Source organism: Oncorhynchus tshawytscha, linkage group LG02 (genome assembly GCF_018296145.1).
Source record: "Oncorhynchus tshawytscha isolate Ot180627B linkage group LG02, Otsh_v2.0, whole genome shotgun sequence".
Classification (NCBI taxonomy): Eukaryota; Metazoa; Chordata; class Actinopteri; order Salmoniformes; family Salmonidae; genus Oncorhynchus; species Oncorhynchus tshawytscha.
The window spans coordinates 20,543,840-20,561,316 of record NC_056430.1 but is presented as its reverse complement, the minus strand read 5'-3'; the positions used below and the strand labels follow the sequence as shown (position 1 = coordinate 20,561,316).

The following is a 17,477-nucleotide window of genomic DNA, read 5'->3' as shown; positions in this document are numbered from 1 at the left end:
TTACTAATGTTATCTAATTCAATGTTATGCGACACAATATGTAAAAGAAGGTTATAGAAACAGCTCAGTGTATACTACTTTAAAAAAAAATGGCTGATCAATTGGTTACTTAATTGGCCAATCTGATTGGCTGAGTAATTCTTAACCCGTTTGTCATTATTTTTTTATTTCACCTTTATTTAACCAGGTAGGCAAGTTGAGAACAAGTTCTCATTTACAATTGCGACCTGGTATTCATGTGGCAGGTAAGAGGGAAGAGGGAAGCAAGCAATGGAGAGCTCATAAAACTGTGTTATACTTTCGGTTCTTCTAGATTAGTAACATAGTGCAATTGTTTTTGTGTATCTCTACATTCTACTGCTCCAACACCTGTGTTGTACCTTTATTGTACAGCTTGTTTTCACCATGCTGACTTGCAGGTTTGCTAGTCATCAGATGGGAAGGGAGAGGGTAGTCCTGTGTCTGTCTAATTGTACATAATGTGCTTATCTCTGTGTGAACATAGGGAAAATGGATGTGAGTCCTGAGACTAAACTTAGTAGCAGACAATCCCCAGTTGGTTACAAGAGCTTTGAGGGCTTACCTCAGTTGACTGTGGATGACACATTGACCAAAGGGCAAAATGGGAACTTTCAGAATGAGCATAACCGAAACACAGGTAGTTGGTTTGGTAGCAACTCAATGCTACTTATATGATGTCAAGTCAAATCTTGCTTGTATCAACCACAAATTGCCACACATGTACAGTAGTTTTTCTTTAGCCCACCTCCACTCTGACAGGGTCTAAAATCTCTCCCTCCAGGTCTCCATGGCCATGGTGGCCTCAGTTCTGCTCCAGACCTCAGCAGTCTCCCAAAAGAATTGCCCCTGAGACATCTAGCCTCTGGGAGCCAGCACCCTAACCTGGCGGATCTAAGCTTGTCCTCCTTTAGAGAGATGGATAAGGACCCGCCGCCTTGGGGGCCAAGTAGGTGTGGCACTTGGCAGGATGCCATCATACCCATCTATGCTGCTTCTCTCATCATTGCCATAGCAGTCACCACTGCTATGGTCCTGCAGATTTATCTAGGGACAAATGAGGTATGTTCTCACTTAGAAAAATGTATAGAAACTATTTAGAACAACTTTTACTTATTACCTTATATTTATCCTCATCCTTATTATAATGGGGTCAGCAGGTCTTCAGAGGGAGTGTGTTGGTGACGGACCATGAACACTGTACAGAGCTTGGTCGTAGGGTGCTGAATGAACAAGGCTCCAGTGTGGATTCTGCCATTGTTGCCACCCTGTGCCTGGGGATAGTCCATCCACATGCGTCAGGTATTGGCGGGTAAGTGACAAATGCATTTGAGAAAGTTAACGGCAAGTGCACTATATATGTGGCATAATGATTGTCCAGAGGTTATCATGTGGATGGACAGGACATTCATGGTCCACCTGACTTAAGTGTGTATTTTTCTGTAGGGGAGGGGTGATGCTGGTTCATGACATCCGGAAGAATATAAGGAAGGTGATTAATTTCCAGGAAACAGCACCCTCTGGAATCAAGGAGGAGATCCTGCAAATTGACCCAGAGCTAAAGGTGATGTGCTGTATGACAAAAGTGTATGAGTAAAAATACATAACTTATTGTAGATCTTTCATTTTTAGGATAACACAATGTGTTGAACAATTATCTTGAATTGTGTGGCTAGTCTCAGATAGTCATGCAACATGTACACTGGGGCTTCAAAAGAGATTTTTAAATTGTAACCTCTTTCCTTAACCATCCAGCCAGGTCTGATTGTAGGTGTGCCAGGCTTGCTCAGAGGGTTGTACCAAGCCCATAAACTGTATGGAAGGTGAGGTGTTGTCGTTTATGTGCAATTTCATGTTTGTGTTCAGAAGTATATACTAGCCTATGTTTGTTATTGTTTCACCCCAGACTGTCATGGGAGGATATTGTCACCAGGGCTGCCAATGTAGCCAGAGATGGCTTTAATGTCTCTCACAGACTTGGTAAGGAGTGATTCACAATCATACCATGTCTTTTTCTTACTGTTTTACTTCTCATGCCTGTACAATCTGTATGAAAGCCTCAATACAAGATTAGACCAATTGCATGTTTTCACCAGTAGACTTTGATATTTGTCTAACCCTGCAGCAGAGGCCATAACCAAGGTGAAAGGTCAGAAAATGTCATTGCGCTTCAGGGACATGTTCTTGCCAAGAGGCCATGCTCTGTCCCCCGGCTCTCTAATGAAAACACCAAGTCTGGCTGCTGTCCTGGAGGCTGGGGTGTCAGAATTCTACAATGGGACTCTAACACAGGAAATGGCCAGTGAGGTAAATAAATGCGTTAGCTAAGAACATAGCCCTCAGCAAATTGCATTGAATCATATGCATATTTAACCTGTGTTGTATTTTAGGTGCAAGAAAATGGAGGAATTCTAACCAAGGAGGATCTCAGCAACTACAGTGCAGTCATAGAGCAGCCAATTGAAGGCCTGTATCAGGGTAAACATAGTCATACTTCATACTCTTTATAGGAAGTAGCCTACAAACAAGAAAATTCTACAGTATGTTGGGATTAGCTGCATTTGTCAACATAATATTTTGTCTACACCAGTGGTGCCTGGTGGCACTTTAAATGGGTAGTAGGACAGGCTCATAATAATGGCTGGAACATAATGAATTGTTGGATTCCATCCATTATTATGAGCTGTCCTCCCCTGACCAGCCTCCTCAGGTCTACACAATATTTCCTGGCAACACCCTCCCTCAGGATTCCGAGTTCTCGTGCCGCCTCCCCCTTCTATTGGTGCTGCTCTGATCTCAGCCCTCAACATTTTGGAGGACTTCCACCTCAATGGGAATAGTACAACGTATAGAGCAAACCACTGGATTGCTGAGGTACTGAATCTCAAGCTCTGAAGTGAGACCCATGTCATTTACAGTGTGCAGAAAAGGTTCCCCTAATAAAAGTGTATTGTGTTCATTTTGAAGTCACTGAAAGCGTCCCTGACTATGGCTAGTGGGCTCGGAGACCCTGTGTATACCCCATCAGTTTCTGCACTCATCTCCAAGATGCTAAGGTAAACATTAACAAGCGTGCATTCACTTCCTCACCATGTTCTAAGTAGATTAGCCATGCAATTTAACTCCTTCTGAAATGCAATGACCGGAATTTCTGTGAACAATTGTCCTCTCTATTGATGGAGGATGTGCAGCACCCCCCCCTCGCCTTATATCTGTGTCTCTGTTAAAGCAAGCCACAGGCTGTAGTGCTCCGTCAGTTGATCAGTGACTCGCAGGCATCTCCTCCCAGACACTACTCTACTGTCTATGACCTGCCGAGTGGAGCTGTGGCCAGCCAGGTGGTCGTGATGGGTCCCGATGACATCATTGTGTCTGTCACCAGGTGCTGTGATTAGGAGCTTACCTGAAGGAGATAACATGTTTACATTAGCGATATGGTGTGGGATAGCTTAAGTCTTGCACTTGTTCCATTTTTTTTTATTTTTTATGTTTCAGCTCACTGAACAGGCCCTTTGGAAGTAGAATTTTAACCCCTTCAGGCATTCTCCTGAACAGCCAGATCTTGGACTTCTCCTGGCCAATTAAAACCCAGGGACTGTTAATATCTAACCTGGTAAAAGCATACCACAGTACAATGCAAGTTTGGGCTGTATAATGTATGAACATAACATAATTCTAGACTGTCAATCAGAGAAACGGCCATTTTGTAAAAATATCCTATATCAACACTTTTGTTTTCTTTGCAGACGAACAGGGTCCAGCCAGGCAAGCGGCCTCTGTCATTTATTATGCCAACAATTGTGATACCGTCTCTAGGTAAATGTGGATCTTATGTGGCCCTGGGATCTTCTAATGGAGAGTCCAGCCTCAGTGGTGTCACCCAGGTCTGACACGTAAAAAAACAAAAAAATACTCTTTAATGTTCATGCCTTTTTGTTATCTAAAAGTTAATGTCCTTGTAATTTCATTACCTTTCATTGTGCTTTTTGTTTCAGGTCTTGATTAATATTTTATCATATAACAAAAATCTGAATGATAGCATATCACTGGGACGACTCCATCCCCAACTTAAGCCGAGCAGACTCCTGGTGGACTGTGAGCATTTCTGATATTTTCTTTATCTACACTTAATTGTGGGTGGGAAATCAGCTTTGAAATGGTTTGAAACCTCCACTCACTATTTTCTAATTCTTATTTCCCAAACTATCTCCCCTCAGCTGAGTTCCTGGAGGAGGATGTGAAGGTGTTGCGTTTGAAAGGACACACTGTCTACAGGGTGGGGCTGCTGTCCCTGGTGCAGGGTGCCCAGAAAACCAATGACATCATTAGGGGCATTGTTGACCCTCGTGCTGTGGCTGGCTCTGCCTAGCTTTCTGAGAATATGGCTTTATTTCAATGTGAACATAAGATTAAGTAATATTTGAGTTGTATGTTTATTAAAAAATGAATGTATTACAATTTTAGATTTTCCTAGTGTGATGATGGCATTTGGTGGCAGTGGGGATTTTTGTCCTCTCCCAAGTTTTATCATTGGAAAGTGATACAAAATGAGGCAATGGTGTGCTTTAGGACTATGCGGACACCTCTGAGTGGTCGGTTAGACTGTTTGGCGTGTTTTACCTAACTGGTTCCCCCACAATTATAATAAATATGTCCCTCCTGGATGATGGCATACATTAAGGCAGATCTAATATAAAGGTGGTAGACATCACAGGAGGCTGATGAAGGGACGACCGCTCATAATAATGGAAAGGCATCAGACACATGGAAACCATGAGTTTGACGTATTTGATCCCATTCCGCTCCAGCCGTTACCACGAGCCCGTCCGCCCCAATTAAGGTGCCACCAACCTCCTGTGGTAGACATGAATTTCATCTCAGATTCTGCGTGTGAAGATGTGAGTAGCCTATACCCATCAACCTAGGTCACAACAGTATTGGTTGTCCAATAGGGGGCACTACTTGCCTAGGCAGAACTAGATACATATAGTTTGGCCTAATGTTTGGTAGAAGTTAGAGGCAAAAACATTATCGCTTTACAAATCAGATATTTGCTGTTAGTCACTGCTGTTTTGTCAAGGTAAAGATGATCCATATAGCTACTGTATATCTCCAAGAATGCACTTCATGTGTGAATGTTGACTCCCAAACAAGCCACCAAACCCTGCTCCTAATAATGAATGCAGCGTGGGATGGGTTGAAATGGCAAATATCCAGATTTTAAAAAGTTACTCTCTTATTCAAATATCAGTGGCACTGTCAACTCATACATTAAAGGCATGTGTCTATGTTTTCATTGTTGGTTTTAACTCTTTAGCTTGTTAATCAGCAGCCCCAAAGTATTAAACTGTGTGCTCAACACCTTCCTTACAACATATACTCTCCTACTAGCCAGGGCCTCTTCGGAGTAGAGAATGTGCCAAAGGGCTGATGTCATAGGAAACTGGCATAGGAAGGTTGACAAGCAAATATATACCTCCAATGTCACTATAAAAAGACAAAACAGTATCATAATGGCTTAAGAACACATTTTATGAAACTTTCTGTTATTGAGAACAATACAAAACCATAATTATGACAGATGACTAACCACATATTCCTGGGAGATGGATTATGTTGCTGGCCAGCCCATATGGAAAATGAATGTATTTAACATACAGTGCCTTCAAAGTATTCACACCCCTTGACCTTTTCCACATTTTGTTGCGTTACAGCATGAATTTAAAATGGACTAAATTGAGAAAAACAATTGACTGCCTACACAAAATATCCCGTAATGTCAAATTGGAATTGTTTTTCAACATTTGTACAAATTAATTAAAAATTAAAAACTGAAATGTCTTGAGTCAAGTATTCAACCCCTTTGTTAGAGTAAACCTAAATAAGTTTAGGAGTAAAACTTGACAAGTCACATAAATTGCATGGACTCACAGTGTGCAATAATAGTGTTTTAGATCATTTTGAATGGCTACCTCATCTCTGTATCCCACGCTCGAGCAGTGAATTTCTAACACATACTCGGCTAAAAAGACCAGGGAAGTTTTCCAATGCCTCGCAAAGAAGGTCACCTATTTGGTAGATGGGTAAAAATTAAAAAGCAGACACTGAATATCCCTTTGAGCATGGCCAAATCTACACTGGAGTTGCTTACCAAGAAGACAGTGAATGTTCCTGAGTGGCTGAGTTACAGTTTTGACTTAAATCTGCTTGAAAATCTATGGCAAGACCTGAAAATGGTCTAGCCATGATCAACAACCGAGCGTGAAGAATTTTGAAAAGAATAATGGCCAAATGTTTCACAATCCAGGTGTGAAAAGCTCTTAAGAGATTTACCCAGAAAGATTCACAGCTGTAATCTCTGCCAAAGGGGATTCTAACATGTATTGACTCAGGTTTGAGTAGTTATCTCAACACAGTACTAGTGTTTTGTTTTTCATTATTTTTATTTTTTTTACAAATGTTAAAAAATGTATTTCACTGACTTTACAGATTATTTTGTGTAGATCGTTGACCAACATGTTTGCTATTAAATCCATTTTAATCCCACTTTGTAACAACAATATGTGTGTGGGAAAGTCAAGGGTTGTGAATACTTTCTGAAAGAGGCACTGTATGTACATACATGCTGGGAATTCAAAATATATTTACATATATGTCCAGAATATATTTATGAAATATATAACTTGAGCATATCATAGAATATTTATGTGAATTTAGTTTAAATTATAAACTGGGTGGTTCACACCCTGAATGCTGATTGGCTGATAGCAATGGTATATCAGACCGTACGCTACGGATATGACAAACATTTATTTTTACTGCTCTAATTACTTTGGTAACCAGTTTATTGTAGCAATAAGGCACCTTGGGTTTGTGGTATGCCCAATATACCACGGCTAAAGGCTTTTTCCTAAGAACAACCCTTAGCCGTGCCATATTGGCCATATGCCACATCCCCTCGTGCCTTATTGCTTAAATATATGTTAATTAAAGAACATATTTCTACCGATCTGTCAATCAAAATTTTAAACGTCCCTAGCTCCCCTTCTCCAGCCCCGCGTCTAAACTGACAATGCAGAGGTTTAATTTTTTTGTCATGCGCACAAAATCTTTCTCATGGTTAATGGCATTTTATTTTATTATATAATCCGAACAATTATTTAAAATATGTTTTCACCTGGTGGGTGACAGAGGAAGACGATATTTTCTTCAACTGCCTGCAAGCAAGAGTTTTCAATGAGCTAGCTAACACAGCTAGCTAATGAACGTTAGTTAGCTAACAGCTAGCTAGCTCCTTTTAGTTTGCTGCACCACCACAACACGCAGTGTGACCGACCAAGGTTCTAACCAGATGGTGTTTTTGTTTCTAACAATAGGCCTAGGGCATACATGTTTAAAAAATAAATAAATATATATATATATATATATATATATGCATAGCTGATATTCCCCCTGTCACTCATGGGGAGGGGGATATTATATTGTAGATAATAAGAGTGATAAGGTTAACATGACCTACCCCACATTGAAGTTTAAATACCCGAGTAGGCTACTCTGTCTTGATACTGTTCAATTATTTGCGACACTGTGATTGACAACCTGCAATTTTCTGTGACTGATACAATAAGTAACAGTTACTTGCTTAGTAAATAACCACTATCATGTAGCTAACGTTAGATATAACGTTACCCAAATCCTAATGATAATTTGTGAATTCTCTGACGCAATATTATCTTGAAGAAAAATCACGATTTTCATGCTGAATTGTCTCTGTCAGATAGAGAACCGTATAAAACGGGCGTGTTCGGTCACAGAGCTACAGTATCAGTTAACTGGGCTGAATGACTTCCTTATTCCCGAGCTACGGTAGCGAGGAATTAGTTTACCTTGCAATCTAATGTGTGTAGAACTTCGGAGTAACTGCTCTTCAAATACTTGGAAAAAAGGTCAGTAAGATTGACTCAATTACATTCTAGTAATAAAAGGTAATTACTAGAGATACATTGTTGCCATGTATCTTATTTTGTTGAAACAATGTGTTAAAACCCGTATTGTGTTACCACTGAAATTGATGTGAAATTATCGTTAAAAACTGCCAAAAGTCAGACAATTGATTTCAAAAACTATATACCCAAATAATGTATAAAGGAAGTCCTTTTGCATTCCTTGATTATACCTATCTGTCACTTCTTTGTAAATTAGAGTCTTTAAAGCCGTGCTTTGACTGTGACAGCACAATGGAATGGCTGTGAATTCACATTCACTATCAGAAGGATACAATAATACTTTCTTTACTTCTTTCCCTAACAGGGTGGCTTCTAGTCACACAACGTCTGCATTGCTTGTCAGCAGGAATATTGTGCACTTTAGAAGAGGGATGGAATCAAAAAGAGAAGGGAAGGACAAGTTCTTTATAGTGACACGGGGGAAGGCGAGAAAAGGGTTCGCAAGAGGATGTATCGGCCGTGTGGAGGCAGAGATGCAGAAGGGAGAGCTGATGGGACTGTTGTACGGATGTGGCAGCAGTGGGGGTAACCCTAAGAGTGGGGGCATGGTGAAGATGGAGGATACATACCCCCTCACCTGCCACCAGGCCCAGCTGCTGCTCTTCGTGTCCCCCTCCAGCAAACGCCTGGAGCTCCTGTGTAATCCCCAGCTTTTTTTGGCTATCTGTGTGCTGTCTCAGGATGACCTGGTGGTAGTTAAGCACAAGAAGGGTCACCAACCAGGGCTGGTTAGGAACCTAATGCTGATCGGTAAGAAGGAGAACCAAGGAGACCTGCTGATGCTGGGCTTTGAGGTTGAGTTTGTGGTGAGTATGCAACTTATATAAATCTGGTATCTGGTATGTCCATATCAGCATAGACACTGCCATAGAGAAAGTTGAATAACTTTGAGCATTTTGCCCAATGTATAATCAAATAATCAGGAATTTCTACTGTCTTTGATCCTCTCATCGATAATTGAAAAATGTAGCCTAATGATTACACAGTATGACAGACACTGTAAACTGTACATGTCAAGTACACCTGAACCTCTCATTGATTTACATGAGTTTCAGGAAGTGACAGCAGGAGACAAGAATGTCTCTCACGCTGCGATCACACCGACACCGTCATTGCATTTTGGTACACCAGAAGTACATTAATTTCCAATGGAACGCTGCATTTGCCTTGCAGCATTGCGTTGCAGAGGCAGTTGCAGTGCATTCTGTATGGTGCATATTTGAATTTATCAAACGTATGCGTCAAACTGTATGCATAGACAGCTTGACAGAAATGGTAGCAGAAGGTTGTTTTACTGTTTTACTTTTGTTGCACACATATCCAGATGACGCTGTGTACCATTTTGCACAATGACACTGTAGGTGTAAAAGAGGCATCAGGGGAAGATCCATAATGTTACCGGATTAGTTACACTACATAACTTTTACGTAACATCTGAAACTTAATAACACTGAGGAATTTGCAGTTGTTCGAATGTATTTTGTTGTATTGCTGGCTTACCAGTAACAATTCTCAGCATTGCTACTGTATAGGGATTGTGTTTACTTGATCTATTTTTTCCTTTCCATTTCAGCAAGAATCTAATCAAACAGTGTCATCTAAGAAGCCTGCCCCTCTTCCCCTGTTCAGTGCAGCAGACATTGTCCAGGTTGTCCCAGCGTACTCTGTAGGCCTTGGCCCTAGCTGGAAAGACAGTCATTCAGAGGGTCAGTAGTGCATGTTTACTTGCTGGTGTTCAATCCCCATGCATTGTCATTGATCAGTAAGCAAGCTCATAGGCCTACGTGCATTTATTTACAAAATATGACACATTTACCTGGATTTTCTAGTCTTTAAACCCATTACATACTTTACTTGTTTTCTTGTAAGGAAAGAATATCAGCTTTCAGAACCCAGTGGCTTTGGGCTCTCATTTCAAACGTGCTTTGCACAGACATAATTCTTTGAATGGTTATCATCATTTTAGGACTTGCTGCGCATTGGGGTACCTGCAAGCAAAATACCCCTCCACCCGCCTCCCCCTTCTCAGAAAGAAATGCTAAAATATAAGTGCTACACGTTATTGGACGGCAATGAGCAGCACCTGTGGCTAGACAGTGGGCAAAGTGCGGTTCCTTGTACAGAACTGGTAAAACTGGCCCAGGTGCTCTGGAATGTAGCAGCAGAGATCATCACATGCTCTGAGCTCTCTACATACCTCTTATGGAGATAGACATGTTTACCACAGATCAGTCTCATGACATGGGTCTTGTGACAAGGACAGAAATCATGTGATCCGTCATTCTTACCCCTCTTCAACTTCTTCTCCCCCAGGTCTTAACAGAAAAGCGGGGTCACGTATCAACTCCATGCCTAATATGGGATCTTGTGGACGACAAGTGAGAGATATAAACCACGTAGACCAGAGTGTCACCCCACCAGAAAGCCTGTCACACCACACTTTTGATGTGGGATCCCTGGTGGAGGTAACGTCCAACACTGGGATCACTGTATATGGGGTAATCCAGTGGATGGGAGTCCTTTCAGAAAATAAAATTGACTGGGCAGGAATTGAGCTGGTGAGTGTAATGTGAACTGTTTAAGCAATGTTATTGAGCTTACCTATTATTCTCCTTTTTGAGATTTCAATATCTCAATCAGATTTGATTCCTCAGCAACTCTTTTGCCATCAGGATTATGAGGTGAATAATTGCTCAGATGGGACGTATGGAGGCCAGCGGTATTTCACTTGTAAAGGGGGCAGGGCCCTATTTTTGCCTCTAACAAAGTGCAGTCCAGATGGAAGGTTCCTATGTCTCCGCTCTGAAAAGGAGACCTTCAAAGCCACAAATATCCTCCCAGGTTAGACACTACTTGTATAGGTCCTTCCTAACACCAACACATGCAGAAACAGTGTTGATAATCTCAGGTTGTGCCGTTGTAATAATAGCCTTATAAGCATTGGTTTGCAGCCCACACCTCAAATCAAAGTTTATTTGTCACGTGCGCTGAATACAACAGGTGTAGACCTTACAGTGAAATGCTTACTTACAGGCTCTAACCAATAGTGTAAAAAGGGTATTAGGTGAACAATAGGTAGGTAAAGGACTAAAACAACAGTAAACAACAGTAAAAAGACAGGCTATATACAGTAGCGAGGCTATAAAAGTAGCGAGGCTACATACAGACACCGGTTAGTCAGGCTGATTGAGGTAGTATGTACAGTGGGGCAAAAAAGTATTTAGTCAGCCACCAATTGTGCAAGTTCTCCCACTTAAAAAGATGAGAGAGGCCTGAAATTTTCATCATAGGTACACTTCAACTATGACAGACAAAATGAGGAAATAAAATCCAGAAAATCACATTGTAGGATTTTTAATGAATTTATTTGCAAATTATGGTGGAAAATAAGTATTTGGTCACCTACAAACAAGCAAAATTTCTGGCTCTCACAGACCTGTAACTTCTTCTTTAAGAGGCTCCTCTGTCCTCCACTCGTTACCTGTATTAATGGCACCTGTTTGAACTTGTTATCAGTATAAAAGACACCTGTCCACAACCTCAAACAGTCACACTCCAAACTCCACTATGGCCAAGACCAAAGAGCTGTCAAAGGACACCAGAAACAAAATTGTAGACCTGCACCAGGCTGGGAAGACTGAATCTGCTATAGATAAGCAGCTTGGTTTGAAGAAATCAACTGTGGGAGCAATTATTAGGAAATGGAAGACATACAAGACCACTGATAATCTCCCTCGATCTGGGGCAAGACCACACAAGACCTCACCCCGTGGGGTCAAAATGATCACAAGCAAAAATCCCAGAACCACACAGGGGGACCTAGTGAATGACCTGCAGAGAGCTGGAACGAAAGTAACAAAGCCTACCATCAGTAACACAATACGCCGCCAGGGACTCAAATCCTGCAGTGCCAGACGTGTCCCCCTGCTTAAGCCAGTACATGTCCAGGCCCGTCTGAAGTTTGCTAGAGAGCATTTGGATGATCCAGAAGAAGATTGGGAGAATGTCATATGGTCAGATGAAACCAAAATAGAACTTTTTGGTAAAGACTCAACTCGTCGTGTTTGGAGGACAAAGAATGCTGAGTTGCATCCAAAGAACACCATGCCTACTGTGAAGCATGGGGGTGGAAACATCATGCTTTGGGGCTGTTTTTCTGCAAAGGGACCAGGACGACTCATCCGTGTAAAGGAAAGAATGAATGGGGCCATGTATCCTGAGATTTTGAGTGAAAACCTCCTTCCATCAGCAAGGGCATTGAAGATGAAACGTGGCTGGGTCTTTCAGCATGACAATGATCCCAAACACACCGCCCGGGCAACGAAGGAGTGGCTTCGTAAGAAGCATTTCAAGGTCCTGTAGTGGCCTAGCCAGTCTTCAGATCTCAACCCCAGAGAAAATCTTTGGAGGGAGTTGAAAGTCCGTGTTGCCCAGCAACAGCCCCAAAACATCACTGCTCTAAAGGAGATCTGCATGGAGGAATGGGCCAAAATACCAGCAACAGTGTGTGAACCTTGTGAAGACTTACAGAAAACGTTTGACCTCTGTCATTGCCAACAAAGGGTATATAACCAAGGATTGACCAAATACTTATTTTCCACCATAATTTGCAAATAAATTCATTAAAAATCCTACAATGTCCTACAAAATCCTACAATTTTTTTTCTCATCTTGTCTGTCATAGTTGAAGTGTACCTATGATGAAAATTACAGGCCTCATCTTTTTAAGTAGGAGAACTTGCACAATTGGTGGCTGACTAAATACTTTTTTGCCCCACTGTACATGTAGATATGGTTAAAGTGACTATGCATATATGATGAACAGAGAGTAGCAGTAGCGTAAAAGAGGGGTTGGCGGGTGGTGCGTGGGACACAATGCAGACAGCCCGGTTAGCCACTGTATGGGAGCACTGGTTGGTCTGCCCAATTGCAGTAGTATGTACATGAATGTATAATTAAAGTGAATATGCATATATGATAAGCGGAGAGTAGCAGCAGTGTAAAAAGAGTGGTTGGAGGGGCCTCCCAGGTGGCGCAGTGGTCTAAGGCACTGCATTCGAGCCCTGTTGCAGCCGGCCGCGACCGGGAGGCCCGTGGGGCGGCGAACAATTGGCCTAGCGTCGTCCGGGTTAGGGAGGGTTTGGCCGGTAGGGATGGCCTTGTCTCATCGCGCACTAGCGGCGACTCTAAGTGGTACTTCATGTTTTTGTTTGATTTGCATCAGTTACTCCATTGGAGGAAATCGATGAGAATGTCCCTCCTATCCCTGAGTCGGAAGCCTTGTCTTTGCTCGTGGGCAAGATGAAGGGGATCCAGGGGCACTACAACTCCTGCTACCTCGATGCCACTCTCTTCAGGTAAACTTACTTCCTGTTGCTCATTGTTCCTAACTCATAGTTGTATGACAATTTTACACTGTTGGGCATCATTTTTTGTTAAGCCCAGTTTCTTGTAAGAATGACTTAATTCTGTGCCAGGACCACTGCCAAGCTAACAAAGGTAATACATCTTTCCACAGTCTGTTCAGCTCCTCCATGACCCTGGACAGTGTTTGCCACAAACCAGCTGACACAGAACAGAGCATATCTCGCTCTCTGAGGAGAGACATCGTTAACTGTTTGCGCCGGTATAAACATTCTGTACTTTTTTCTAGATCCTCTTGACCCTCAGGCGTGCCTGTATTATCAACTGCTCTTCAAAATAAGGGCGTTATGACATTGTAATCTACCCAGACTGAGAAAGAAAATGCCTTTTCTCAATGCATGTCTGGTATTACTCTGGCACATTGGTAGTGTATGTTCAGGCCCAGTATATGCACTTTATATGAATGTGCATTTCCGTGTGTTGTGTGTATTTCTGTGTTGCCACTGAGAGTGACATCAGTGGGTGTAATCCACAGACAAGGTTTTGTGCCTGCTGAGAGCGTAATGAACTTCCGCAAGCAACTCGGCTGTGACACCTTTGTAACAGAAGAGAAAGGTACTCACACACTTCTCATAGTGTTGTTTCTATGGGTCTCTTAACATAAATGTGATACCAGCTAAGGGAAATTATGTCTAAATTATCATTTTTGAGTGGCTGCAGTGTCTCTGATTTCTCTTAAATGGTGTTATCCTGCCTCCCTGCAGACCCTGAAGAGTTCATCACAATCCTTATACAGCGGGTGCTGTGCATGGAGCCATTGCTTAAACTCAGGTTTGAACCAGTCACCTTTCTCTGCTGCTTAATTTGACCTCCTGACCCATATCTTTCTCTTTCTTGCAGGTTATGCCGTAGGCTACTTATTGCTCCTTGCTTCCCCTCCTCACTCTGCTCATCTCCATTCTAATTGTCTGGACTTTTTTGAGTTTCTGTTTGGTCACTCTGCCATGATTGAGTAGCTTAGCTTGATTGTTCTCTGGGTCTCAGATCGAATAACAACACATCTCAGGATGCCTACACATTCCAGATTATTCTGGATAAGGAGCAGGTGACACAGACTCCCACGGTTCAGCAGCTGCTGGATACCTCCTTCCTGTCTTGTGGCCTCAAGTTTGAGGAGGTTGGTGATACTGTGCAAGGTTGTCTAAGGAGTTATGTTTACGAGGCCTTGTAAGCCGCCCACGTTCTTTTTGGAAGGCAATCCCTTTGCTCTAATGTTTAATGTTTCTAATATATCCCTCAGATCCCATCCTGTCTCATGGTTCAGATGCCAAGGTTTGGGAAAAAGTACAAGATGTTCCCCCACATCATCCCTTCAACAGAGCTTGACATCACAGATCTTCTGTACAACTGTGAGTTACACCATCAGTCAATGTAATGAAGACTGACAGAGTGTTTTTGCAAAACGCTGGTCACACGTCTGCCACGCATGTATCTATGAATTAAAGGCCATATAGTAAATCCCTAAGCATAGCTTGCCATAGTAAACTGTCTTCAGGTTGAGTGACAGCTTCCCACCTTCTTTCTCCCATCAGCCCCCCGAGAGTGCTTCCTCTGTGGGCGTTTGGCAGAGTATGAGTGCCCCCAGTGCCTACAGGACCGCAAGCTCCAGCCAGGAAGAGTCAAACAGTACTGCACTACTTGCAAGACACAGGTAGACACCGTTAAGCAGCATTACTGTTTGATTTACATCTTTTCTACCTGCAAGTGTATTGATTTATTTTTCTTTATCTTACTGAATCTCCCTCTCTACTTTCCCTCTTCCCCTCCTCCATCTCCACTTCTCCCTTTGTGACAGGTGCACACTCATCCGTCTCGGAAGGGTCACTGCCCTAGAGCCCTGGCAGTGCCAGCGGAGGTTCCGGCAGATGCCCCTTTACCCAGGCACATGATGCAGTTGTTCGCTGTGCTCTGCATCCACACCAGCCACTATGTGTCTTTTGTGAAGTATGGGCCTGGCCCTCGCTCCTGGCTCTTCTTCGACAGCATGGCGGACAGATGTGGTGAGATTGATCTCAAAGAACACAATTATTTTATAAATACGAATTTAGTCTATTACCATCACAGGTCTGTTGAAGCACTGTTTATTTTAAAATCTATTCAGTGGATGTGTGTTAATGGCATCGGGTTGGTAAAACAATCTAAAAGGAAGAACATACTACTATTTTCATTTCTGCCGAGGTGCTGAACAAATAATCACGAATGTACAATTGCAGACTGTTCCATGCTTTGATGTTATTTGTCTTTCCTGTTCACTAGATCTCCAATAACATGCGTTTGTCTCTGAACCTCCTGACTTGATGTTGAGATAAGACTAGACATATGTCATGGTGCAGTGTTATCTATCTTCCACTCAGATAAATAATAATCTGCCCCCTCTACAGGTGATGACCACAGTGGCTACAACATTCCAGAGATCAGGGCTTGTCCCGAGGTGGGTGACTTCTTGTCTCAGTCAGAGGAGGAGCTAGTGTGGGCTGACCCCTCCCAGGCTGGAGAGCCTGTCCGCAGGCTGCTGTGTGACTCCTACATGTGTTTGTACCAGAGCACACCCATGGCCCTCTACAGATAAAGCCAGCACAAGGCTGAAGTGTACTGAAGAGAACACAGTGTTCTCACAACAGTGCTAAAATAACCTTGGTTTAAGCATCGCCATGGCATCAGTTTGTTTTCACAAAAACAAAACACTGATGATTAGTTGAAGAACTTAAACTTTAAAGGGATGCTTTTATGATAACTGAAATAATCACCAAGGTCTTCTCAAATGTTTTCCTTTGTCAATGTAATTGACCTTTGTTTCAATAAAGGTTGATTGATGAAGTTGGGTTTAGGAAGGGCAATTGAACTATTGGTACTGTTTTATTGTTGTACATTTCTATGTATACTGTAGATTTATGGAATTGAAGTGGATCTATGACTGCTTGTGGAATTCTGTTGAATGTCAGTGTTTTCCTGCTTTTTTTATGTTGAAGGAATGAAATAATATATTATATACTGTAGTACCTTGTGTTTTATTGACTGAAAATGTTGTTGAATGAAAAGGGCTAAGTTATCCATTCTCAGTTTAATTTGGTTGTAATAGTCTGCTTAAAATGATCAAAATGTGCATTTAAACTATTTCAATTGTGCTTCAGTTAAGATTGAATTATGCCCAGAAATCCCCCAGTTCTTAAAAAAAACATATTTTGGGTATGGAAGGGAGATAGAAAGAGCCATGCTGTAGATCAGGGGTCCCCAATTACATTAAGCCACAGACTGATTTTTATTGAGTAGATGTTTGGGGGCTGAAACAATTATAAATAATTAGTAACCTGCAAATTGACTGAAGAAGCCCAAACAGATATAATATTTGACAAAAACATTGATTACATTGGGATACAATCACATTATTGCTCTATTTATGCGTGGGAATACTTGGGAACAGATTTCTTAACTTAAAATCACTTTGATCTGATTTCCTGGTAATTGTACAGTCTTATGTCCAACAACGAAAAACCTTTTTATGAAAATAAATTAAATCAGAACTTGGGGCCAAATAAAATCACTGGGACCGAGCTCCCTGCCATCCAGGACCTCTTTACCAGGCGGTGTCAAAGGAAGGCCTTAAAAACGGTCAAAGACTCCGAAGACAGAGACTATTGTCTCTGCTACTGCACAGCCAGCGGTACCATTGCACCAACAGGACCCTGAACAGCTTCTACCCCCAAGTCATAACACTACTAAATGGTTAATAACCAAATAGCTACCTGGACAATCTGCATTGACGACCCTCTTTGCACTAACTCTTTTGACTCGTCACATATGCTGCTGCTTATTATCTATGCTGTCGCCTAGTCAATTTACCCTGTAATTATCTACCTCAATTAGCTCGTAACCCTCACATCGACTTGGTACTGGTACCCTGTGTATGTAGCCAGGTTATCGTTACTCATCGTGTATTTATTCCTTGTGCTATTATTCATTTGTTTTCCTTCATTGTTAGGAACGCCAGTTGTTTACAAACGTGACAAATAACATTTGATTCTATGTCAA

The 17,477-nt window shown here is 41.9% G+C and overlaps 2 protein-coding genes across 2 annotated transcripts; both read left to right on the top strand.

The window, feature by feature from the left end:
- The first annotated feature begins 209 nt into the window (after nt 1-209).
- Nucleotides 210-5,787, top strand: LOC112219796 (glutathione hydrolase 7-like). Its single transcript, XM_024381309.2, has 16 exons — nt 210-245; nt 506-658; nt 803-1,080; nt 1,176-1,330; nt 1,465-1,582; nt 1,774-1,841; nt 1,925-1,998; nt 2,144-2,325; nt 2,409-2,496; nt 2,765-2,892; nt 2,986-3,074; nt 3,248-3,400; nt 3,514-3,631; nt 3,765-3,902; nt 4,014-4,113; nt 4,236-5,787. The coding sequence occupies exons 2-16, from the start codon at nt 511-513 to the stop codon at nt 4,385-4,387; spliced, it is 1,989 nt and encodes a 662-aa protein (XP_024237077.1). The 5' UTR covers nt 210-245; nt 506-510; the 3' UTR covers nt 4,388-5,787.
- A 2,008-nt stretch (nt 5,788-7,795) lies between these two features.
- Nucleotides 7,796-16,444, top strand: cyldb (cylindromatosis (turban tumor syndrome), b). The gene is made up of 14 exons (XM_024381318.2): nt 7,796-7,964; nt 8,329-8,830; nt 9,598-9,730; nt 10,338-10,582; nt 10,697-10,865; nt 13,249-13,381; nt 13,543-13,650; nt 13,924-14,003; nt 14,153-14,219; nt 14,433-14,565; nt 14,689-14,797; nt 14,981-15,099; nt 15,244-15,448; nt 15,830-16,444. Exons 2-14 carry the CDS (start codon nt 8,396-8,398, stop codon nt 16,015-16,017), a joined length of 2,124 nt encoding a protein of 707 aa, XP_024237086.1. The 5' UTR covers nt 7,796-7,964; nt 8,329-8,395; the 3' UTR covers nt 16,018-16,444.
- The last annotated feature ends 1,033 nt before the right edge of the window (nt 16,445-17,477 follow it).